The sequence below is a fragment of the Ammodytes marinus genome (assembly GCF_949987685.1).
Source record: "Ammodytes marinus genome assembly, chromosome: 2".
Taxonomy (NCBI): Eukaryota; Metazoa; Chordata; class Actinopteri; order Uranoscopiformes; family Ammodytidae; genus Ammodytes; species Ammodytes marinus.
In genome coordinates this window covers 30,344,230-30,370,342 of record NC_137231.1, presented here as the reverse complement: position 1 = coordinate 30,370,342, position 26,113 = coordinate 30,344,230, and the positions used below count along the sequence as shown (strand labels likewise).

Sequence of the window (26,113 nt, the reverse complement as noted above, 5' to 3'; positions counted from 1 at the left end):
TGTGTGCGCGTTTAAGGATTTTTTTGAGGGGTGGTTGCATTCACATCTATGTGCGTCAGAGATGGTCCGCTTGGCTCTGAGTAGAGAAGCTTGTTGAAACACTCCCATACCCAGAGGTAGATCACAGAAGATGTTTGGACACTTAATTGGCACAATTACACTGATTGACTCATTATTTTTTTTTGCTCAGAGTAAGCCACACACTTCGGTACCTCGAGCCAATTATGGCCGCAATGCATTTTTGCCTCACAGGCTCTGCGGCCCTGCATTTGAAGGCAAGAGGGGGGCACACCGAAACACAGAGAAAAACAGCTGTGCGTTGCTGGCTGCTGTTCAAAAGGTTTCCTGTAATAACCCTTTTCCATGTACCTTAATCAGAAAATTTATGATCAGCTTTAAGATGCCTGGCACTGTGAAACTACATGTAAAACTTTTTTTTTCTTCTTTTTTTTTTAAAATCATTTACATCAAACCATGTGGGCAAATGCTGGAAATAACACGCTTCTAGGTGTTTTTCGTAACGTATACTTTAAAAGATATTCCAGAGGACTTTGTGTTACATTAGTAGGGGGCATTAAAAGAAAAGATAAAAGCTATATTTCCCGCCTTTTTTTTGTTGCAGAATTGTAAAGAAACGCTGATTAGAAAGTGAGTGGTGGCGGGTTCTGAGGTCAACAGCGGATCAGAGGCTGGCAATTTACTGCCTGAGAGAAGAGTCTTTAATTGACTTGGATGATTTAGCATGCAAACTGCTGCCTGCTGCTGCGCTGCATGAATGCATGTATTGAAGTAGAGGGGCAGATGTGTATAGTCTACTGTCTACTGTTGTTCTCTCGGAGCCCACTTGTGTTAAACACCAGGATGTGCTATTACTGTCTCATGTCTGGCTGGTAAGCACACCACTAAGTTCCTTGACTAATGTCCTTAACAAGATCAATTTCACACTTTAATCTATTTGTGTCTAAAGTCGTTGGTTATATTTGCCCAGGTTTAAGTTTCTCAAATGTCTGCCTCCACGACAATACAATGAAAAAAGAATGGAATTAAGAATGTAAGGGCTTATCCTAAAAAACAATCCCTGTTACTTGGGATAATCCACAGACCTCACTGTCAACAATCAAGCCTGATATTATCTTCCTCAGTAACTAAATCACTGTATATGGAAAGAGTATAAAGATGGTACTCACAGTTGGAGTACCTACTTACGGCTAGAATCTGGCCAAACATCCCTCAGTTAAATCATGATTACTGCGTTTGAAAATATGTGGTTCTTTGAGAAAGAGTCAAAAGGTACAAGCTTGTGTACATAAAACACCTACAGATATCAAGTGTACAACTCCCAAGGTGCATTTAATCAGAGGGAGTGGAAAATTTCGATGACTTCCGCCCAATAACAATGGATGAAAGTTAAGATTACGGTGTTAAAGATATCTGACAATAAAAATGTGCATCTTAAATCTATTGACCGTTCCCTGTCACAGCTGAAAGTTGAACCAATTAAAAGCGGTGAACTGAACCTTTAAAGACAAATGCACAAACATATCAAGGGTGTATTGTATTGCGTTCAAATTGGTTCCTATCGACTACTATGATGGTTGATTCTTTGGCGTTACATAGTAAGTCTCCTCGCGGGACACTTCAATTAACTTCTTCGATTTTAACAAAGTCGCGCACTGGGAATTTCGCAGTGGAGTCACGCATTTGGGACAGTGACTTGGCCGCACTTTGCACCTGACATCATGGACATGCAATTACAATCAACTTGGGGGGGGGGGGAACACTATTCACTCTGGCATTTCCATTATCTCATCTATGTAAGGGGAAAAAAAGCATTAGAAGCCATAGTGGACACTCGTAAATTGTACAGTACAAGCACACACCTGCATATAAATAGCCAGCAAACGGTCGGCAAAGGCTATTCAAGCACCCGCTGGACCGTCATGCACTGGTCATTACGTCATTCGACCCTCATACTAATGCACCTATATATGTATGAGTGTGATGTTCTTTTTTTTATGAATGTTAAGAAGTGTTCAGAAAAAGGTCAAAGACGTACTTGAGACGTAGAAAAAAAGTGTCTTGTTTAAGTCTCAAATTTGCATAACGACTGGATGGCCATCTCCAAGCTCAGAGCGAGACTTAAGGGTGGATCATTTACTTTTCTACTTTACGATACCAAATGAATTCTGAATCAAACCAAGCAGATGATCAGTAATGCGATATTCACTGTCGAAAAAAATAAAAAGAATCCCGCTAAGTCTCGGCTTAGACACGAGAGCTGTTGTCCTTTCCCTGAGGGCTTTGTGCTCCTTTTCTTCGCAGGGGAACAATGTGACATTTCCCCTCTGCCCAGTTTCTCCCTGTTTTCATGGAGTATTTTATAGCAGGCTATAAAGATGATATGTGGGGGGTGGGGGGGGGGGGGGGTGTTAGGGCTCTTTCTCCAGAACCTCTATGGTGCCATCTTGACTGAAGCCACCACCAGCTCACCAGTGATAGGGACAAGAAGTTATTATTATTATTTTTTTAATCCTCTTCCTCTCTGCTTCTCAACATCTGATACGTGCTTAGAGCCGTGCGTTAAAGTTGAGACACGCAACGGATATCGGCTTTTGCGTTATCCACCTGTTCTGGAATCAGCTCTCATCTCGTAAAGACCACAATTGGCCTCAGGGTCAGACATGCCAAAACTGCTCTGGCTCTCCTTTTTCTCTTTTCTTTTTTTCTTTTTTTCCCCATCCTTCTCACTTTCATACTGCTTCCTCCCCTCTTTTATCTAGGAATGACTACCTATTGAAGGGTTCTTCCCCAAAAACTTCTGTAGAAATGTATAGGCCTCATATTAAAGCTGGACAGAGGCTAGGGTGATGATAAAGAGTTTGAAGCACAGAGAGGGTTAAAGACAAAACAGAAAATACATTTGGATTGCAAATCTCCTGATTTACAATCCAAATCATGCAACAACAACAACAACAACAACACTCCAGGCAACTTTCTGTGATGAAAAAAAAAATCAAACAATACACACGTTTCTTTGTGGTGGGATAACCCTGTCCTCTGCGGGCACGTACATGTTCAACAACACACGCACACACTCTTTGGTGAACGCATGCGCAAATTCTTGACCCTGTGCTGACATGCCACAAATACCATCCCTCATCTTTTCACAATGAAGTGGCCACTTCCCCCAAAAAAGGGTGACTCTTTACTTGCGGGATGTCTGAGCCAGACTGGAAGTAGTTGTAGCTACAGCATAAATGACAGACATCCTTCTGTCAGGGGGGAAAAAAACAGAAAAAAAAACACAAAGCTAGGATCTGTGAGTCAGTTGGAAAAGCCGCTAACTGCACTGGTGGCCAAGAAAACTGCCAAATCCAAACAATGGAGATGTCCATTTTGAATGGCTTGTTGTGGATATAATACTCTCCTAATGTGAAGGGGGGAAAAAAAGCATTCCTTGATCCACTGCATGTATCCGACTCATAAATCTTCCAAAATCCCAATCCAGTTCAAGTAAAACAAATCTGTCCAGTGCCACTTCAAAGCATTGCTGCGTTATGAGTTTACAACCATGACTTAGTGAAATGTTTCAGAGGCTTTGGGCAGAGGAAGAGAGAGAGAGAGAGAGGGGGGGGGGGTGTTCTGTTTCCTATGGTTTAGCAGTCCGGGCCAAGCCACTGTTCTGGACGTCTATGTGAATTTGATCCGACTCACAAAAAAGCGTTTTACAGCCGTGCTTACAACGCTGACAGCCGTACTTGGGAGTGTGACTGATGGCTGGAGAAGGGGTTTCCGAGACGCCCCAAAAGCCACCATGTCCCTTTCACATTCCGGGGATGAGGGATGAGGGATGGAGATTTGCTTACAAAAACGTCTTCAAGCGTGTGTTGCATCCTTGTGATGACAGCACTAAACGTTCGGCCTGGGCACCACCAATGAAATATTCAGGACCCAAATGTCAGAGCAGGTCCCTAGTGCTCAAACCTTTCGCAAAAAAAAAAAAAAACACCATCTAACCTGGTTCTGAATTATTTAAAGAGTCAAGTGCTTTGTCTCCAAAGTTCAAAGCTCAGTCACCCATCTGTCGTGTCTTTTAGGGATGGGTTTTAAAAGATGCTGCTTGAAGTGTTTTTTGACATCAATAATAAAAAGGTTATCATCTCGAGCAAACATGATCACAGCCAAAAAGATTGTAAGCCTCACACTGGGAGCCACTGCGAAGGATTTTGTACCTGGATTTCCAGGACAAAAGAGATTGCTTAAAATTTTTTTTTAAAAAAGACTACTTAGTTATACTTGGTTAAATGTGTGAAAATTGTACAAAATATTATGTCATACTAAACCATTAACGTGTTTTAGCAAAAATGTAAGATTCCAAGCTGCTACTGGTTCTACATTGTTTTGTTTTCTGTAACAATTAAACACATGAGACACAATTTGTCAATTTGTAAATCTGAGGTTTATTTTGTTACATTTGGACAGAGGTAGGCTAGGTGTTTCCCCCCGATTTCCAGTCTTTGTGCTAAGCTAAGTTAGCCAATGTTAGAGGGATCATGAGATGATTAACGGGTTATGAAAGAAAAAGCAATACAAGACTATGTCTCTCTCTTTTTGTCTGACTTTTCTGTAATATGTGATTCATTTTCGTGTGTAATTCTAGACAGTTTAACCTTCAAGAAGCTGGCATCATTTGAAAGTAAAACCAAGTAAAGAATTGATTTGTTAACTACTTCATATCATTTTTTATTTTTAAAATAAGTTAACCCTTTCCATGTGTTACTGTACATTATCATTACACTTCCAGAAAGGGACTGACCTGCAGTAGTTGTGTTTGCCCAGACCCCCCTCTCCATGGGAGTACTTGAGGGTGTTGTACGGGTGCTGGAAGGTCTCATTCCAGAAGAGGCAGGGTTTACCACCAGCATGCAGGCTGGTCTGGTTCTGGAAGCCCCGGTAGTCCTCTCCATTGGCAGTGTAACACTCTGAAAACAGACAAATGAGATGCAGAAAGTGAGAAAAATATCCTTGTGTCTGCAGCTTTTATATACTATCTATGGTCTGCAGTCAGAGATTGCACGTGTACTATGGAAACAATAGCTTGGCAAGGGGTTTTTAAACAGGCATGTAAAAGGCTGGAACACATGTGTGACCTGCATTATGGAGAATCTGGAATCAGTGAAAAACCCTTGTGCCATCAAAATGTTTTAATATGTTTGGAATGATCCTGGACAATAAGATTGGAATAATTGTGTTATTTTTTTTCCGTACAAGGCTCAATTCCTTTCAGCTTTGGACAAACATGTAACAAGCCAGATCAATCGGGACATTGTTTCAATTAATGTCATCGCGGGAGGAAAAAAAATGCCCCACAGATATACAAAAGCAAAAACGTGGCTTGAATTTCCAGGAATTGTATGACAACCATATGGTGGAGTCAGAGAGAGAGAGGGAGTGAGAGAGAGAGAGAGGGGGGGAGTGAGAAAGAGAGGGAGAGAGAGAGAGGGAGTGAGAAAGAGAGAGAAGGTGAGAGAGAGAGAGAGAGAGAGAGAGAGAGCTGGGTTCCCAAGGCAAAACAATGCCTTGCTAGGAGGCGTTTCTTCTCTGAAAGAGGAGAATCCAAATAAACAATGGCTGATGGGAGCCTGATGAGCCATCAGCGCTCATCGTTGCGCGCCTCGGGGAGGATTCCTGTCAACAGAGTTTTAACAGCTACAACTGAATTCCTCTTTTGATTGCCCTATGACGGAAAATATAAATTTATTATGTGATTATTCAGGTGCTCATAATAATTGCGGGGACTGTTGACAGAGCAGGATACTCCTTCAGTGTAAGCAGCGGAAATATAAACAGGCTCTTCTTCACTGTTGACATATATCATTAACTTGCAAAGAGTATAGGGCGCAAACAATGGCACGAGGACGAAAGATGAAAGATGAAAGATAACCAGTATATTCATTTTCCATTCATAAAGCGTGTACACATAACATTATCTGTTGTTAATACACACTCTTCAAAATGTTGAGCTCATGTCATTATTACAACAATTTCATAACTTGCATGTCAATCAAACATTAATAAGAAAAAAATGAACACATTGCTTGTTTGGCTGGTCTCCATGGGGTCTTCTGTTGCTATGTACGTCGCGGTTAGCCAATGACCGGCCCCCTTTCATCAAGCCAAGCTGTCTGGGCTGATTATGAGCTAATGCGTTGCAATATGACAGTCATTATACCCCATGGTGAGCCATCTGCACTCCAAAGCTCTTTATCATTCTCTTTTGAGTCCAAACTTCCTTTCTCTCCCTTGTACATTATTGTCTGTTTCTCCTCCGCTCTCTCTTTCACTGCCTCTTCTGTTGCCCCCTTTCAACACATTCACAGACAAACATTTCTTTTGAGATTGCTCAGCCTCACAGCTTTGTAATGCAACTTTTGCAGACTGTTGCCAGGGTCCATCCTTAGATGGCAACCTATTGATGCCTTTTCACTGCCCTAGAGGAGCCGGATGGCATCAATAATAACAGTTCAAAGACCCAAACAGGTTTATAATTGTACTTTTGGGAGATCAGTAAACTCTCAAAATCAAACTTCTGCGTTTCGACTATATTAGGAGCTGCAATAGAAAGTGATAAATGTAGAACTGTAGGACATAAACAAAAACATTAATGTTGTGAATGTTCCATCTGTTCAGTAATTAGCTCCCCATACTTATTACCACGCTTTGTGATATTTACAGCAGTTAGCTTGCACGCAAACACACATTCCAGCGTCTCGCATCCACCACAGAAGTGCTGCTAACACTCCGTTCGAGAGTAAATCAGAGGCCCCGGCTGTTTCTCAAGTGTGTCAGCCAAAGTTGCTTTTAATTAAAGTAGTTTGGGCCGTGTTGTTCAGTGGAGCGTATAAGCCGTCCATCGTCTGGCTGACAGGGGTTCACCAGCAGCAAGGAGCTGCAGGGTGTCAGGTTCCTGTAATTATGATGCCACCCTATTGTCCGTAGATGGCTCCCCTTCTCTCTCTCTCTCTTAGCAAATGAATACCTCCTCGGCATGCAAGGATATCAACCACCGGATCGTAAATCCACTCGAGAGTAGCCCAGGCAGAACCAGAGTCAATAAAATTAGAAAAAACAGCTTAATGGGTGTTACAACAGGGGTCATGCTCTTGCTATACCCTTACACGAGGCGGCGGCCAGAGGGGTGGAGGGAGCGAGTTATCGCCGGGCTGACAACCAAAAGACGGTAGAGAGTAGTGAAATAATGTGGAATTGTTACAGTACATGTTCAAAGAGTGTGCAGATGATCACCATGGAGCAGTGTTTCAAGGTAGGGTCAGTGATTCTACAGAACGCTGATTGTCAAAGTCACTTTTTTTCAAAATGAGTGAATATCTCCTCAATATCCGCTACCTGGCTGTACTGTGTGTGCACCAAATACATCTGTTTTTTAATACACAAGCCTAGGTTCTGTAAACAGGCACGTTATACGGTGGGCCTCTTTTGTTTACATACCCTTTGTTTACATACCACTTCACAGAGCCTAGGCTGTGTATAAACACTGGATTTTTTTTCAGCGCAAACACAATAGGCTATACACAGGTGGCGAATTGTGAGGAGATATTCACAAATTTTGACTAAAAGTGATTTTGAAAACAAGCATTCTCCGCAATCACTAACTTGTAGAATACTTGGGAGATAAACCATTAGTGTTAGCTTCCCTGGTAAAGTTCAATCTTGACGGCCTTTTTGATATGAATTACATAACATGATTTAATACTATGGGAAGACTGGGCAGTGAGATGATGATTTTTCATTGCTTTTGAGTGTGTTTTTTTTCTTCTGCATGCCGTCAGCCACTGCAACAGAAAGGAAGGAAGAGAAGGAAACACTGCTGTTGAGAGTCTGGCAGAGGCACAAGCACAATCATGAGTCACTGCTCCCCAAAAGCAATCACCAGCACTGTAGAGCCGGCCCCAGTCACAGCGGATAACATCAGGCAGGGACAGAGCAGGCCGACTGCATCCCAAATGAGCTCACGTCCTTCAAATATCTTCCTCTACTCTAAAGAGAGCGGGTATTAAAATGACTGAAGTTGGCTGCACGCGCACACTGTATCCAAAAGAGAAAAGAGCCAAATGACTTTGTAAAAACGTGTCCTCTCCTCTCTCCTCCTTCAGGAAACTTTGCTCTGGAGTTTGGGAGGATGAGGCAGAGGGGCTTTTGTCTGCACTTGCCCCCCCCCCCCCCCCCCCTTTGGAACGCGCCGCTGCTGGCAATCGTTCCGCCCTGCTGCGGCCAAGTTAGCTTTCCAGGACGAGACGGTAAATATGGCAGCGTATTGCCACCGGGAGGGAGTAATGTGTGTGTGTGTGTGTGTGTGTGGGGGGGGTTCCATGTGGTTTTAAGGCACCATTTGCTTGCGGTGGGAATAGGAAGTAGTAGATCTGCAAGGACTCAGAGATAAGTGAGGCCATCGTAAAGATGAATGGTCCATTTAAGAGCCCCTGCGGATGGCCACACATCTATCAAGCTAAGGAGAAGAAGAAAAAACTGGGCCAACTTTTTAACATTGGATATTAGTATTTTATCCTTGTCTTGAAGGAAATGAAGAGCTCATCGGATGATTGGACCGTCACCACTTTGGGCCCGGCTCTCTTCAGAACACACCCTCACACCCCCCCCACCCCTCCCTTCTTTCCTTGTCACCAAGCAACGCTCTGGTCACATGGGCCTGGGCTTTCTTGTGGTTTCATCATATGGCCCGTGATGGGAAACAGAACCGCCGCCGCATGAAAAAGACGGAAAAGAGAGAAAGGGGGTGGGGACAAAAAAGCCTCCAATAAAATACTACATGCAGAATCTACAAATAGAAAAAAAGTCCGGGAAAGGGAAGAGGAAGACTCGCCCTTGACCAAGCCCCGGCGTTCACAAAATACTGCACCACCCCGGCAACGAGAGAAAGAGAGAAAAAGAGAGAGAGAGAGGGAGAAAGAGAGAGAGAGAAAGGGGGAAAAAACACAGCAGAGGATTGCTGAGAGAGCTAATCGCCCTGTTATTATATTTGTTGGGATTTGCGGCTAATGACTTCCACATTGCAACTTCAAATGCACTTGATGCAAGGGGAATATAAGGAGGGGGGAGAGAGAAGGAGAAAAATAGGAGTAAAGGGGCTCTTTTGGTCATGTGATCTCAAGAAGACAAACAAACAGGCTAACCAACAACATGGCTCCTCTGAAACGCGTTGCCAGGTCACATAAGAGCACTTATTTGTTGTGTTTGCTATGAGGGATGAACAGCAGGGAGATAATTACAGACGTCTGTTTCCTCACAGAGTGGTTGACATAAAGAGCTTCCTTCCATCTTTATTATATGCTTTGAGCTCTGGGGACAGCAAAAACAGGTTTGAGGTGCATGAGCGATATTTCCACCGTGATGTAATTATACAGAATGACTGAGTCTATGGTAGGAACTTGCATGAACAGTATTATGCAGAAAAAATAAAAAAAGCTCATTTGTACAGCACTTCCACCACTATAAATGGAAGCTGCACGCATGCCCCATACCTACCATTCAGGACATTAAGGTCATGACCTATGTCATTCTTTCATTAGGTTTCGTATGTGAAAATAGAGCAAATGATGACAAGACAAATATCCATGCAGTGTCATGTGAGACGTAGTTGAAAAACGAGGCGACAGCACAGTAATGTCTGTTGGAATCGTGTGGTGTGTTGTTTTCATAGAACGGACGCCAAAACTAATTACCGAACTCAGTGTCTATAGTCTCACTGCTCAAATAAACTCCAATACCCACAAAGCTATTAAAATAAACGAACCTGTCCGGGCGCTATGTTAATGTCTGCCTATTGTTATCTAATAAAGATGTCCAACAGGCTAGAGCAAACAAAATGAACATTTGGGAAGATAACAGAGGTGAAGCCAAAGGCAAAGAGTAAGAGGGAAAGTGGGAAAGTAAAATGGTAGAGGCAACAGACATTGAAGTAGAGCTACTACTGCTAATAACAAGACGCTAACTTTCACTGAGAATGTTATGCTGAAATTCAATGGCGATGCAGCTAACCCGACAATTCTATACTAATATTATGTTGGATGTGTAATTAATGTTGTGATGGATATAGATTATTAGATATTTTTCATAAGCATGACCCTCACATAACCTATCGTCAAATAATATCAATTATGATTCAGTTATTCAAATCTATGGCTACAACCTCGGCTGCACACTGAGAAAATAGAGGGTTTCACTGATCTTTGAAAAGTCCTAAAAACAAAGATGACATACGTAGCATATTATTATTAATACACTATATGCCACAAAATCCCCTGCAGTGTTTCCTGGTAGCCATTACTGTTGTGTGGGGATCATTAATGTCAGTTTAGTAAGAACAGAGGGCCAAGGACAGGCCACACCAGGCCAGATGTATAGCAGGGGTTACAGATTCCTTTCTGGGGGGGTGGTGGGTGGGAGGGGGGGGGGGGGGGGCTGCAGCTGGCCAAAACACAAGTCTGGTTCCCCTTTTCCTCAGCAGCAGAATCTATTTCCACATCAAAACCACATCAGACTTCAGAGGACTGCAGGAATGAACTGCCATCGCATTTAGTATCCAGGTTCTCACAGACAGGCAGCAACAGATTCGGTGAGACTATTTTAACGAAGTCGGCGAAGTCAGTGATTTCTCGGAGTGTGTGTGTGTGTGTGTGTGTGTGTGGGAGTATGTGTGTGTGTGTGTGTGTGTGTGTGTGTGTGTGGGAGGTGGGGGGGCTGTGCAGTTAATGTACCACACCTCGCCTTGCTGCTTCTCTGATCTCTCCCCTCCTGTAAAAAGCTTTTTTGTGTCATGCTATCGGGTCAATGAAAGTGCAAAGGAAAGAAAAATAAGTGATGAAACCCCATGCGTCTGTATTTGCCAGTATAGTTAAATTGGTCAGACAATGTGAATGAACTTCTCAATGGGATTTAAGAGCCTGTCCTTTTTTTTCTCGTTTCATGCTCTTGTCATGGGGTTGTAGTAGCCCCAGATAAACCGGGGGGGAGAGAGGGGGGGGCATAAACCAACAACCTCATTCAGTCCCCAAAAATAGTCTCCATTTACCACCATTCTTCCTCCAAACCCCCCCCACCTCTGTGCTGCACCACCTCCCGGGTTCATTACCACAGTAGCCACAGACCCACAGGACTCCCTGCCAAAAAGTTGCTGGGTAGCACCTATAAAACATGGCCCTGCATCTCGTTGGAGTGCGGCCCCTATTATTTCAGCTCCGTAATGGAAAGAGTCTAATCTGCTGGAGCCAGTGGTGGTGGGCTGAAAAAGAAACAACGCTGCCAAGAAACCCCCCCCCCCCCCCCCCCCTTTTCTGTTTGAAGTTTCATGTCACAAAAATGGGAAAGCATAAAAGACTTGATTTTTTATTTATTATTATTTCAATCTGGCTTTTAGGTGTAACTAAGTGTTGTGTATGGAGCTATATATTCTTTACAAAAAATCTATCAGAAAAAAGCAGGTAAGTCATTCTGCCTATGTGGGATATCCCGTAGTGGTGATATATGACAGAACACATGGATAGACCAAGGGTAGGTTGGTTTTGGCTCTGTGTGTGAGCAGACTAAGACGCAACGAGGTGGGACGAATTTTTCGTTTTGTTTGGCAGACGTTCAGCGAGTGACTGATGGTGGCTGCAGACTCTGACTATGACGTGAAAAGACTTCCAGGGACTTCGCTGAAAACCCCTGGGGGAGGGGGAGGTGGGGGGGTGGGGGGGAGTCCGCTGGCAGAATCAATGTTGACTTCAGGGACCGGCCAGCGAACCTGACGTAAAGTGTTGCGTTCGATGACCTCCCTCTGGCCATATTTCCAAACATGATTAAAAGCATCTTCTCCCTTAAACACTGTCCCTAGTTTTCATACACACACACGCACACACACACGCACACACACACACACACACACACACACACACACACACACACACACACACCAAAGTCCTTCAATGGGATAGAAGAGGACACAGATGTGCAGTAAACGTGCATGTGGATGTGGTATGCTGACACAACATACAGTGGAGGCTCTATCTCTGTCACATGTGATGGCTAGTGGAAGCAAAATGAAAGAAGAGAGGTTCAAACAGAGAGGCAAAAGGCAGAGTGAGTGAGTCAGGGTGGGACAGAGAGCGTTTTTTTTATGATCCCACAGATTGTTAAACCCGCGCTCTAATTTTCTCCTTCTTCTTCTTATGCATATCACCAATGAAGCAAACACCGGCTTTATTTCACATCCCCCCCTCGTGTTTTACTGTAGACAAGGCCGACACAGAGCCCAGGCTTGTAAAATTAACAGCAAAAAACACAGAGTGTGTGCGTGCGTCTACACAACAACGCCAGGGGTCTGAAGCTTGAAGGGACAAAAAAAACTAATTCCAGAGGAGCTATGTGGCACAGCTGCATGCCGGGGGCCCTTTAACCAGCAAACAAACAAGGGCCAGGGCTTTAAGACAGAGAGAGAGGTAGAGAGAGAAAGAGGTAGAGAGAGAGAGAGAAAGAGAGAGAGAGAGAGAGAGAGAGAGAGAGAGAGAGAGAAATAAATATGTCTTGCTTAATATGTGCCTTCTGTGAAACAAATAACACATCCCCCATATGGGTTCCTCGTTGCTGGCAGCCTTTGATCAGCAGAGGGATCCAGGGCTGGTGACACAAGTCATGACGGCCCCACTGTTGCTAATGGCCAAGTGCCTCGCATGGGGGTGTTTTAACCGTCATTTCTTCTGCTATGCCTGCTGCAAATGAATGGTAAAATGATCCCTCAGTCAACTCACACTGTATGTCAGAGATGCTGCGATAAACACACGCAGTGACAAAACAGGCATTAATATGCACTCCCACTACCCACATCATTCCAGCTCGGTGTTCTTCTCCGGTCTACTCCCTCATATCCAAACTTCCCCCATAGATGCACTTATACAGTCAGATTGAAAGGAAGCAATTTTCTTTTTCTTTTTAAAGATGGGTCCGATGTGGAGGGAAGGGGCATACACACACACACACAAACACACACACACACACACACACACACACACACACACACACAGACATGCACACAAGCACCTTTGTTCTCTCGGTGGTAGGGCCAGAGACATTGTGGTGATGCCATTCTCACCCACTCATCACTGCACTGTAGATATCACCCACCAAGTGTGTGTGTGTGTGTGTGTGTGTGTGTGTGTGTGTGTGTGTGTGTGTGTGTGTGTGTGTGTGTGTGTGTGTGTGTGTGTGCGTGTGCGTACTTGTCTGTCAATGCCCTAACTACTCTCCTCTCAATGCGCCAGCCTCTTAAATGCAGTGATCAATTTGCGGTAACATTGTATTAGCTGTGTGGCTATCTCTTGGGATGAATTCCACTTTTCATTGATAATGTTTTTAAACACACACACACAGACACAGACACACACCCACACACACACACACACACACACCCACACACACACACACACACACACACACACACACACACACACACACACACACACACACACACACACACACACACACACACACACACACACACACACACACACACACACACACACACAGGGATGGCTCTCAAATGCATAGTTAGGGCCTTGACATTAATGACAACAAAGACAAAGAGTTGAACCATGAAAGACTAAAAACAGTGGGGTTGTCACTAAACACACCTGTTTTCCATCGTCCTGCTCAGGTTAGCTGGTATCTGAGGAATGTAAATTACATGTGGTTTGGTTTGGACTGGGGCCGCCCCCTCCCCCCCACACACACACACACACACAACACCGCCACATCTTCTTTCTGTGTGATTACAGGCTTCAGGGAAGATGAGGTCTGACATGGATAAATAAAGGTCTCGGGTGGAGGTGAGCGAGCTATGTGACGTGCCCTGCTAATGCTGTACTGCAACAGATCAAAAGCTTTGGTCCCTTTCCTGTTTATACTAAACAGACATTATTAAAACAGAGTGATGCCTCATCTTTTTTTTGTTCGTTTGAATCATAACAATACTGGAGCCAAGAGAGGGCGAAGCCATTGGGTAAAGCAGCAGAGGAGATCTTGTCAAAATAAATGTACTTTTGCCAATGGAAGTGTTTGGTGCAAAGACTACGTATATGGACCTTGTGTCAGCTGACTGCATTTTATCAACATTAAATATGGGTCCAATGAACTTAACTGGGAAAGCCCAAGTTTACATTAGTTTTTCATTGATGTAACAACAAAGAAAAAAATCATATACTTAAAGTATGTATGAAAAGCTGCAAAAGAGAGTTTTATTTTTTTTAAAGATGAATCTATCATCACATTAGCTGCTGATAAAGTTTCTGTCAATGGACTAATCGATTACTTGACTCATGCTCTCAGGTCTGCTGTGGTCTTTTACCGTTTGACTGGAATGTGAATTGACGAAACTGGAAACCATACATAAGACCTCACTCAATCTGTAGATCTGTCTGGATATTCTCTCAAACCGGACCACCAAGTTCACGTCTCATATCAGCCTGTGAACTCTGAGCTGTGATGGCAATGTTGAAGCCCCCTTCTTTTCAGAATTGGAACAAGATTGTTATTGGAAATTGGGCCTAAGTTGATCAAATGTCTGCATGAGGTTTTAGGGCCATGTGTTGTGATAAAATGTAACTAAAGTAGACTATTGGTGGGGGGTTGGGGGTGGGGGGATAGACATCAAAAGAACACTAATAGATGTATTTTGAATAGAGAGGGTTAATCAGCTTTTACTTCTGGCTTGCAGTGGTTGGATAAACAGACTCCAATGTGTGGAGCACAAACACGCTCCCATCTGCATCCAATAAATCCCCATGCAGCCAGCGTGCTCGTTTGGAGAGAGTGGCAAACACACATCAAACACATGTGTTTTGTCTATCTTTGTAAACTACAGATGGAGGGCTTTGGGTCTAGTCCCCTCAGCATTCCATGGCGTATTTGGATTTATTAAATTTTTTTTCACTATCTAAATCCATTCACAATGTGGAGAAAAAACCTCCATCTCACCTTAGGTAGGTACACTGAATCAGATGATTATCACCAAAGTGCATCCACATTTCAATTTGCCTTCTACTATTATTTCCTGACATATTCTGTTCTTAATCCTCTTTCCCTGAGCTTGAACAGAGCACCATTTTTCCACTGTATCAAATCACAATAGGTTTGTCAGATAAAACCCGCAAACAGAGTGCACTTCCAAGGACACAATAACAGCGCTACAATAGACTGCTGCTGCAGAGAAGGGACCACAACAGCGCTCGACATTCAGACCCCCTACTTCTTTAACCAGCCACGTCTCTGGTTGCTGATCTTGATTGTGAAAGCGATCCCTTTTCACTGTGGTTTGTGTGGCTGTGGGAAGAAGAAGCAGCAGCAGCAGCAGTATACTGGGAACCAGATGGCCCTGGTAAAACAGACAGGGGGGCATCCCACTGGCCTCCCTCAGACTGAAGGGATCCACTTACGGAGGATCTATTGAGGGCCAGCGAAAAGATTGTGTTTCACGGCATCGGTCGAGTGTGACCAGGCCCTGGGTCGGCCGGCGATGGTCGTTGGGCTGCTGGTGCCACGTAGGCTGCTGCAGACCCAGCCCTGTTTCTGTGTGTTCACCTCAGGGAGCTGCATTCACCTTTAGACGCAGGACAGACAACTAAATCAGGGCCTCTCGGCGACTTGGGTTTCAGCCCCCTTTTCAGTTTTCCAGGCCAATTTCAAAGGGCCCTGCATTGCAAAGGGATATCACTGGCTCCACAAGCTTGCAGGACAATGGTTGTTTGTGAATATGGTTAAATGAGCTGTTCCTGTGCATTTCTATAGTAGGGTCTTTATAGCAGCCAATAGTGTGATAACGACAGATAACATATATGGCAGGTAACGTAATATTTGTTCAGATATTGTAATAATATACGTCGATCACTTTATTTGAGTTTGATTTATTGACTATAAAGTATCACATGTCCTTACTATTGCCTCTTTCAAATACCTGCTTGAATACCTGAGAACACAAACACCCCTGCTCTACATTATAGGCAAAAAGATATTACGTTATTGGTTCTGAAATTTGGTTATGTTATTGGCAAGTTACTACTTTATCAACTTTTATCACATTAAAAATGCAACAATGAAATGACAGTTACTACATTATTGGCTGCTACAGGGTCCGTGAACTGTTGAAATCCACTCTCTGTGATCCTCCTCACATTTTGCCAGTCACAGCTTCTTAGCTCTGCTCCGCTACCGGTTTTGTTCCTATGTTTGCCGTCCACTTAGCCCTGTGTGCTGCTCCCTTCACTTGTCCAAATGTTTGCTCTGTCCACTTAGCCATGTTGTCCACTTGCTTTGGCCTTGTCAAATCAGTGTTGTTGTTGTTGGTGGTGGTGGAGGACGTTTTTTTTTTTTTTTTTTTTTTTCTGTGACAATTTACCTTTTGGGCCACTAACTGCTGCAGCTGGACACTAACCAGACTGCGGGGCTCGGGAGTGAAATTACTCTCCATTTATTTAAAGTGGTTGCCATTACTCTACCGCAGCACAGCACAGACCTCAGTGGCCCTGGCCCAAACATAACTGCACAGTATAAAAAGAGACTCAAGTTCGCCGGACAGGTCATGTCTCACACACACAGTAGCAATTCAATATCCTCCTCCGTTATGTTCATGGTTACGCTACTCAAAACTCAAAATTGCATGTGACACCGCAAAAATACATGGTTGCTTTGAAACTCAGCCCCTGGTTGGAGAGATTTCTTTGCGGAAAAAAAAAACCAACAGCCGACCAATCACTTGACGAGATGCTTGGAACATGTTACATGTATGAATCACAGAAAGAAAAACAGCTCATTTAACTTAATCATAATACGTCCAAAGCTGTGTTAATAATATGTTTTATATAAAGAGAAACACAGAGACAGGAAGCCAGAGTGGCTTTTAAGGCTTTTTAAGTCTAATCACTTTTTCCAGTTCTCCTTGAAATACAGAAACAATACTGCCAGCCAAAAAGCGCTAGGAGGGGAATAGCTAAGCTGCACTTCCTTCTATCAACACACCCAGAGCACTGATAACACTCTATTTTGATTTCACCTATAGTATATATATATAACTCCAGATTTGAGTCATATTTTGTGAAATATTCTCTATGCATCAGCCACTTCCTCCACCCCGGGGGTCTTAAAAACTAATTTTTTTTTTAAAATCCATTCTCTGTGAATTAAATTGACTTTTTTGATAATGGAAGCAACTGTTTGTTTGAGCGTTAATAGAATTCATAGAATAACATGAGGCTGGGTGTTATTTCATTACTGTTCTCCGACTATTTGATTTACCCTCTTTGCCCTGGAGTGTGTTTCAGCTGATGGGCTGTGACCGTCGCAGAGAGCAACACACACACACACACACACACACATAAAAAAAGCGGAGAGAAAAGAGAATGTCATTGGGATTTGGGCATTGACTCTAGTTTGTGTCCTCATGCATACGCAAATGTCAAGGTAAGCGAAGACGCCAGGGGAACGCAGCTCATGCATAACAACAGTATTAAAATGTGTAAGCGAAAAGAAAAGAGGGGTGAATCGGTCACAAGCGAGGGAAGGGAGAAAAACCTGCAGAATTATCTGGATATACTGTAGCTTGGGGTAAAAAAGTTGTGAGATATTGTACAAGTAAAGCTGTATAGCATTGTTGCTTTACAATAGGTCCACAAAGCGTGCCACAGTTCATTCAAAAGAAACGGACTGGCACTGACTGACCTTTGAGCAACAAACCACTAGCCCGGCCACATGTGTGCACTCTCCCACCTAAACATTGTTTATCTCTTTCAAGCCTGACAGTTGTGTACAGCCGGCAGCGGCCTGACAGCTTAATTCCATGTTGTCTTGCAGGACCGCCTCCGTAGATCAGGGACTGGAGTGACACACTTAACCTCACACCACTTTGTTTGGGGACGCCTCTCTCTCTCTCTCTGTATCTCTCTCTCTTTTTTCTCTCTCTTTCTCTCTCTCTATCTCTGTCTGTCTCTCTCCATCTCTCTCTCTCTCTTTGTCTCTCTCTGTCTCTATCTGTCTCTGTCTCTCTACGTATGTCTCTCTCTCATCTCTCTCTCTTTCTCTCCCCCCTATCTCTCTCTCTCTCTCTGTATCTCTCTCTCACTCTCGCTTGCCGTTCTGTGCTTTACATGACAATCGCACCAGTCATGCCTCATCACCTCCAAAAGATGAAAAGCTGTATCCATGCACCCGCCATCGCCAACATAGATCCTAAAGCTGGAAGTGGAACTGGGTTGCTTTGCATGCTGGGTCGCCCAACCCAACCCAACCCAACCGCCGGATGCAGGTGGTGATTTGCACAAGGTGAAGGGTGGCTGCACTCGGTGAAGTTCAAAAAGGAGAAATGGAGAGAAAGGGAGAGAGAGAGACTGAGAGAGAGAGAGAGAGAGAGAGAGAGAGAGAGAGAGAGAGAGAGAGAGAGAAAGAGAGGTACTTGGATGAAACAAACGCAGGGCCTTTGAACACGACAGGATTCGGGAATCACCGCGGCACCATAATAAGCATGATTGTGTTTATAATAACTAGGTCTGTTTCTCCGTCTTAGCGGTCGGTGGTTTTGAGGGGCGGCCCAATCCCCCTTTTGGCGTGGAGGAGCGAGGGCGTCGCCGGGCAACGTGACCTCCACAGGGCAGCACCCAGAGGTCAACAGGACGTAGACGGGCAGCAGTTTGACACAGACGCACACATTGATGACGTACAGCATTTTTTTTTCCTCCTCTTGAGTTTCCGACCTCGAGCCAGATTCAACTTTACTTTGGGCCAAGTAAATGAGGGAATTCTTCAGAAAATGTTGGCCTGTCTTCACAAGTCAAGACTCGCGGAGTATCATGAGCATTGGGAAATGAAAAAAAAAAGAGGAAATTCTTTGCTGTATATTCTTCCATTTCAGATCCTCTACTCTGTATATTTCTGGCTTCTCAATGAATGAAACTCTCTCTGTCTCTTCATCTATCAACGCTTATAGCTACTGTGAGCTGCTGCTACTGTAAGGACTAGACGTGGGGGTTTGTATAATCAGCTATGGCTTAGTTTTTAATCTGCTTTATTGTCAATAAAGCACTGTAGAAATGTTATAAGATCCGAAGGCTGCAACTCACTTTTTTTTTTATTAAGGAATAGTCTATGAAAATTGCCATTTTATAAGATAGAGGAAAGCATCGGAGAAACTAGATGCATTATATGTTTAGCAGTTTTGCTCTCAATGATCAAAAATGACAATAATACCATCATTCATTTTCAGAGTCAGCACCCATATGTATAGTACATTTGTTAGCAATGTGACTTGAGTGACTGAGGTGTTTACTTAGACCCAAGGTAGCCTTTTAGCATCTCTCCACCAAAACAAGTCTGTTGTCGGCCACCTTACGATGCCGGGGTGTCAGTTGGAGTGGATATGCGTGGTTGGTTCTCTGCTGGTGCGTTTTGTTGTCTTGATAAACTTAACCTCTTGGGGAACTCTATTGAAGATTCATGAGGGCTCCATATGGGCTGGTGCGCAGCTGATTATGCATGGACACACACGCACACACACACACACACACACACACACACACACAACACAAAGACAGAGACAGGCTGACAGGGGGTTTTACTGTGAAAACAACCGGGATGTCCTGACTGAACCTGAATGCAACCTTACAGGAGATTTATAATGGAGTGTTAAGTTTTATGGAGTGTACGGAGAAGTTTTCAGGGGAGATTCGGCCCATTTGTGAACTTGCTCGTGATTCCGACGAAACGATGAGAAAAATAGGCAATGAAGGCAACCATCTGTTCGCCGGTAGATTGTCGCGTGCTGTGATTGATGCAGACACTTTTGCACGCACTTGAGTGAAAACGCAACAGACTGACACGTTATCAAAGTCAGGAAAGGGGATCAACAGCGACACAACTGATATTGCCTCTTCCTCCCCTAGAGTGTTATCTGTTAATCCAAATAGTTTAAGTGTGATATAAAGATGTTGACCCAAGCTCCACACCCAGTGCAATGGGAATACATGTCACATGGAATCAGGGCGCTCAAAGGCAGAGCAATGTGGGAAAATCACAGCAGCAGAATTCTCTTCAATGTGGTCTTGATTTGGTCACTCACGACAACAGTATCTGTGTCCCTGATGAGTATAAATCACATGGATCACAACTAAAGAAAAATGCTTGGAGTCACAGCCATGTATTATTCTACTTGGTTTGTTTTTTGAGTTTTTCCAAGTTTTTATCACTTTTATCACTCAAAAAAGGTGATTGGCCATGGAATGTTCAAAATTGCTGCAAAATTCTAATATGAAATTAAACCCCAATTTTAAATCCGAGTCCTGATTAAACAGAAAAACCCCAGGAAAATGTCAAAATCAACGTTCACTCAGTCTGCAAAAATGTGTTAACTCTGAAAATCTGAAAAACTGCTACTGGTTTCTATATGGTCCCTTCCTTAATCAAGGACAAGTTTATTTTTTAGACGTGTAACTCAACACACAGACACACACGCACACACACCTCACTATAAATTTCACCAATCTACCCCAGTGTTTTTGTCTGAACTTGTTTCAGCAGTAGTTGTTTCAGCAGAGTTTTCCATCTCTGTCTCTGGACCGGAAAAGCAGAGAGGGGGGGGGGGGGGAGACTACCACCACACAGCCCACATCTGAGACCCAGACCCTGCGCACCATCTTCCCATAATGCCCTGACACACTCCCCACACGGAGCACAGAGGGTTGAACCCGCACACCCAAAGCCCTGATGCTAAAGTCTTTAAGAGCCCGCTGCTGCCTTCTGCTCAAACCAACGCTCCATCGCTATCAACCTCTGCCAACACAAGCTCTTGTTTCTCAGGCTGAAGATGGACCGTTATTATCATCTGAAGCAAGCACACGGTTTCTGAGTATCTCTCTCTCTCTCTCTCTCACACACACACACACACACACACACACACACACATACGCTCACAAAGATTCCTCTGTCTCAGGGGTTACAAAGGTTGATGGAGGCTGGTCATAAACTGCACTGTATGGACTGCTTTTACAAGATGAGAGTGGATTAGGTCCAGACAGATAGCGTGATAGGCTCTGTGAGAGACAGTTGTGAATTGGGCAAAGACAGACGGTGTGTGTGTGTGTGTGTGTGTGTGTGTGTGTGTGTGTGTGTGTGTGTGTGTGTGTGTGTGTGTGTGTGTGTGTGTGTGTGTGTGCGTGCGTGCGTGCGCGAGTGTGTGTGCGCGTGTGTGTCTGTGTGTGTGTGTGTATGTGTGTAAGGATGGTTTACATGGAAGGAGGGGCATAGGATTGAGGATGTGAGACCTCTTGGTTTTGACACTTGACTTGGCCTCTTTAAAATCATAAGTAGGATCACTGGAAGTTTATAGAGGCTCCAGATGGCCACAGCGGCCTCACTTAAGAGGTTCACTATACGACACACATGTAGTGTTGAAATTATTAGCTGATTTATTGATTGGTTGAGTGACAGAAAATCAATCGTCAATTTCAAAAGGCAAGATGTCAAACATTTGTTGTGTTCAGCTCATAAATGTAAGACTATGCTGCTTTTTTCTTTATGTTCTACAGTCTATCATTGTTGTGGACTGTTGGTTGGAGAAAACAAGCAATGAATATATTTTTCGCTATGATCTTAACTGTTTTTGGATGCATTCAATGGTTTATCATAAAAATCGAATGTGAACCTCAGTTTTTTTACACAACACAAACACGAATTCCTTAAAATGTTTGAAAATAAATGAACATTTTACCATCTGCAATTCAACTGACAAATTGGGCAAATTGCTGACGAAGTTGCTCATGTGATGTAATCAAAAACTCCATGCAGAGAGGCCTTTTTAAATGCTGGGGTGGAATTGTTTTCTCCCCTGCAGTTTTTAAGGTCAAGAATGGACCTCAACACCTGCTTTTCACAGACAGGTGAGCGACACACACTCAACACAATTTAACTTGATGATCAGAAACATCTGAAATCACACCTATAGACTCCATATTTATCAAATGTAAGCGAACACAGAAGCTACATAAGTGTTTCCATTATCATAACTTTGACCAGGGTTTAAAACCATGCTGCGGCCATCTTGCCACACCTATACAGTATGGACGCCCAATTCTGTATTCAGCCAGAATGGGAGAGAGTCCAGGCTGACATCATGATCTGCTGGACAGTGGGTGGGTAGGGGGGATAAGAGAGTGGGTTGCCAGATAAAAAAAAACTGAGGGTTGCCAGTTTATGAAGCAGTTTATATATGCAAGTTTGGACACAAAGAGAAAATCTCAACACTTTCACTGGCTGTCATTCAACCCCCCCTTCTATCACTCAATTAATTTATGGCTCTGATTGCTTCAAGGAAAGGAAGAAGAAGAGTGCCTGTGTTGAATGAGAGAGATCTGCTTAAACATCTCAGGTTTTGGTCTGGACAATAATCAAGCTGAATCACCTGCGGCAGGTGAGACCTCTGTGCACTGAATCAGCCTTTTGCATAACTTCCCGGTGTGGCCTTTTAAGTTATGCCATGCATGTCTAGGTAAGTGGGGAATTGGCAACGACTGCAGATGAGAAAAAAAAGCGTCTTTCGCTTCGTCTTTTGTGATCGCATAATAAGAGGATTCCAATATCGCTAAAAATGTCACGGCCTGCCCTAAGCCTCAGCGCATAACACAAAAAAAAAACTAATAAAAAACTGAATGCAAACCGCAAAAAAAGTGGATTGAGATATATAGATTGTTATGAACCGCTAAATAACAAAGCAGTGCCTTCTTACCATCCCCTTCTAACAGGTCACATATGACTATGGGCTGTGGGTAGTTCAACGAAAAGTGTAATTTTCCCTTCTTGGATTCTTTCATTTGAATAATTCTGACAGGCTAAAGCTATACAGGATTTCACAAGAAAACCACGCAGAAGCCTGGAGCTAGTCTGAAAGATTCAAGCCTACACTGTTAAAGCAGTGGTTCAACATTGTGGGAAATGCATATATTCAATATCTGGAAACAAAATCCAACTAACAGCACCTCTAAAGCTCAAGACATCATATCTCATTTTCTTAATCTGTACAAAAAACAAAGTGTAAAAATGAAAAGTCATAGTTGTACGGAAATGTACGTATTGGACTATTGCTTAGCCTCAAACCTGTCCTTTATACACATCCTTACATGACATATTATTGAGATTAAGCTATTTGACCCTGTTTCCAGTCTTTTGTGCTAAGCTAAGCTAATGAACTTCCGGCTGTCCTTCATATTTAACACACAGATGTGAACACGGTACCGATCTTCTCGTCTAACTCAAAGTTAGAAATCAAATAAGTGTATTTCACAATATGTCAAACTATTCCTTTGATCATCCCTGATCCCTTGGGGGGGAAACACTATGATAGATTATATTAACCCTGCGTGTAATAACAGGAAAAAACAGCTTGCTCAACCTGCACTGCATTACTTCAAAGGTGACTGCACAAGCAAACTGTGGCAGCTTTTTGGCAAAACTCAGCCTCAACCAACCTCCATTTCAGTGAGAAGACCCAAGCATATTTGACATGAACAAAAGGGAGGTATATACATATAGATGCATGGCGCCCCGTGGGACTCTCATGTTCACCAATGTCATCCTGCCAGTAAGACCGGTCGCAAGAAGAAGGAAAAAAATCAAAAACAAAATAATTCCCTGCCGTTTCAACCAGCTGGAGCTTGTTTCACGACAACCAACAACCATCTGCAACATCATTACCGGCTTACAGGGCAACCGGATTACGCATCACCTTGACAGCTCTGACAGCATACGGCTTCCACTTGTGTGTACGTTTGTGTGTACGTTTGTGAGTGTGTGTGTGTGTGTGTGTGTGTGTGTGTGTGTGTGTGTGTGTGTGTGTGTGTGTGTGTGTGTGTGTGTGTGTGTGTGTGTGTGTGTGTGTGTGTGTGTGTGTGTGTGTGTGTGTGAAAAGGGGCCCGGGCGGCTGCCAAGAGAGCAACGGCAAGCCGCACTGTCAGACACAAACACAGCATGTGGGTGTGTGTGATGAGTCTCTGTGTTCAGGTGGAAGAGAGAAATCATATACATTAATGATAAGAGTCTCTTCTGGATATACACTATACTGGGAGAGAGCATGTACTTCTATGAAAGGTTGCATAAAGGCACTTAGCCGCTCCATCTACAACCAACACAAGTCATCCCTAACCCTTAGCTGCATTATTTTCACTGTGTGTGTGTGTGTGTGTGTGTGTGTGTGTGTGTGTGTGTGTGTGTGTGTGTGTGTGTGTGTGTGTGTGTGTGTGTGTGTGTGTGTGTGTGTGTGTGTGTGTGTGTGCGTGTGTGCATGCGCGCATATCACTGAGCACATGATTATCCCAAAGCGTAAGATGAAAAAACACTTTTGCTGTCAACACATTTCTGCGTTATGCGTTGCTGCAGTCTCTACCCAGAAACAGGGAAAGCACTCCGGTATAATTTAGTCTGTCCCAAAAGCAACAATGGTTGGCTCTCTGAAAAAACGCATTAATAAGCTGCTGTGTGACCTAGGCTTTAGCTGTTAAAGGAAAACTCTGCTGTTTCATATTTGCACATGTCCCCCACATTTGACTTTTCTCACGGAGATGTTCACGCTCATAAAATGTATCTGGACAATGCTAAACCTCAGGTAACACACTCCAGTCAGTGTGATCCTGGAGTGGCTTTTTTTTGGCTGAAACAACCTCATCTTCCCCCCCACCCACCCCCTCAGGTTCCTACATTTCCCAGAATGCCTTTCACCAGTGTCTGTCTCAGGAGCATGGACATGGTGCATCAACCAATAACTTAAATGGCACATCTGGAAATAAGGCCATATTCTAAGTTTGATTCTTTGATGACGGCCGAGCGCTTATGTTGAACAAATAGGACCAGTTTTAAGCTATTAAACTCTATAGCAGCTCCAGATAGCACAACATATACACCATTAAACAACAGTGAAAGCTTAACTATCAACTGTATCTTAACCAGCAGTGCAAAAGGATTTGTGGGTGGATTTTCCCTTCATGTGTTCTCAAGTTTCACATTCAGTTTGACCTGTTCACAGTCCAAACATATTAAGGGGAAAATAAAGACAGCAGAGAGACCGCCTGACACCGACTCCTTGTAGACGCATTAAATGATTGTTTAACTGCACATAGAAATATGGCCCAGCTGACTTAAACTAAACCTAGACTTGGCCTTTTTATTCTCCCTCCCCAATGTTATGAGGGGGAATACCATTGCTTTAAATACTTTGTTAATACATAGGTACACATGGGAGCACTTACGCACTAGCCCAGATGGCGGACCCTTTAATTTGAAATCCAAGGGTATAATTAAGAGACAAAAAAATTAAAAAGGAAAGCATGAGGATTTGCTGCTCTCGACATGAAAGGCGGCGCACAAATTACAGCAAAGGGGATGCTTGGTTTGTGTGGTCATCGTTATTAGATTTTCACATTAAAACGAAAATATCCCCCCCCCCCCCCCCCCCCCCCCAGAAAAGGCAGCTTTGAATGGGGTGGGGGGGGGAGGGGGCTTTGAAGTTCAGGAGATTGACGCAGGCATCTCCCTGCCTAGTATTAGTCTCGATCATGGCAAATTAAATGGATGATATCAGATGACTGAGCTGAGGGCTCGGGGTTCATTTGGAGGGCGAATTGATCCTATGAATGGTCACACTAAAGCCATAATGATGGGACATGCAGTCCGGCCAAATGCATTGTTACTACGAGAATAAAAAACGTCAAGAATATGTCCTGCAATACTCATTGAATAAAAGTTATCAACCAATAAGATTACAGTGTGATTGGTCAGACAGGAGCTAGAAGATGATGCAGGTACCATCAGGTCAACACAGCCAGGTTCAGGAGCGCAGGGCGTGCGGGAGACGGGTGCGTAAAAGCTGTCGGTTTTGGTTACAAGCCCGTCAATCAAACGGGCTTTCAGAAACAACATAACAGGGGGTCCCGGTGATTTTTTTAAAGCCTTTTCCAAGTTTACATGGACCTCTATTTGGAAGAGTTGTTCCTCTACATGTCTGTGAGTACACCTG

The 26,113-nt window shown here is 43.6% G+C and overlaps 1 protein-coding gene across 2 annotated transcripts in view; it reads right to left on the bottom strand.

Moving 5' to 3' along the window:
* Nucleotides 1–26,113, bottom strand: part of kremen1 (kringle containing transmembrane protein 1) — a 61,266-nt gene that overhangs the window by 34,263 nt on the left and 890 nt on the right. For both annotated transcript variants that reach the window (XM_080037016.1, XM_080037017.1), the window contains exon 2: nt 4,817–4,982. In XM_080037016.1, coding sequence (XP_079893142.1) covers nt 4,817–4,982 — 166 coding nt within the window. The remainder of the gene's footprint in view (nt 1–4,816; nt 4,983–26,113) is intronic.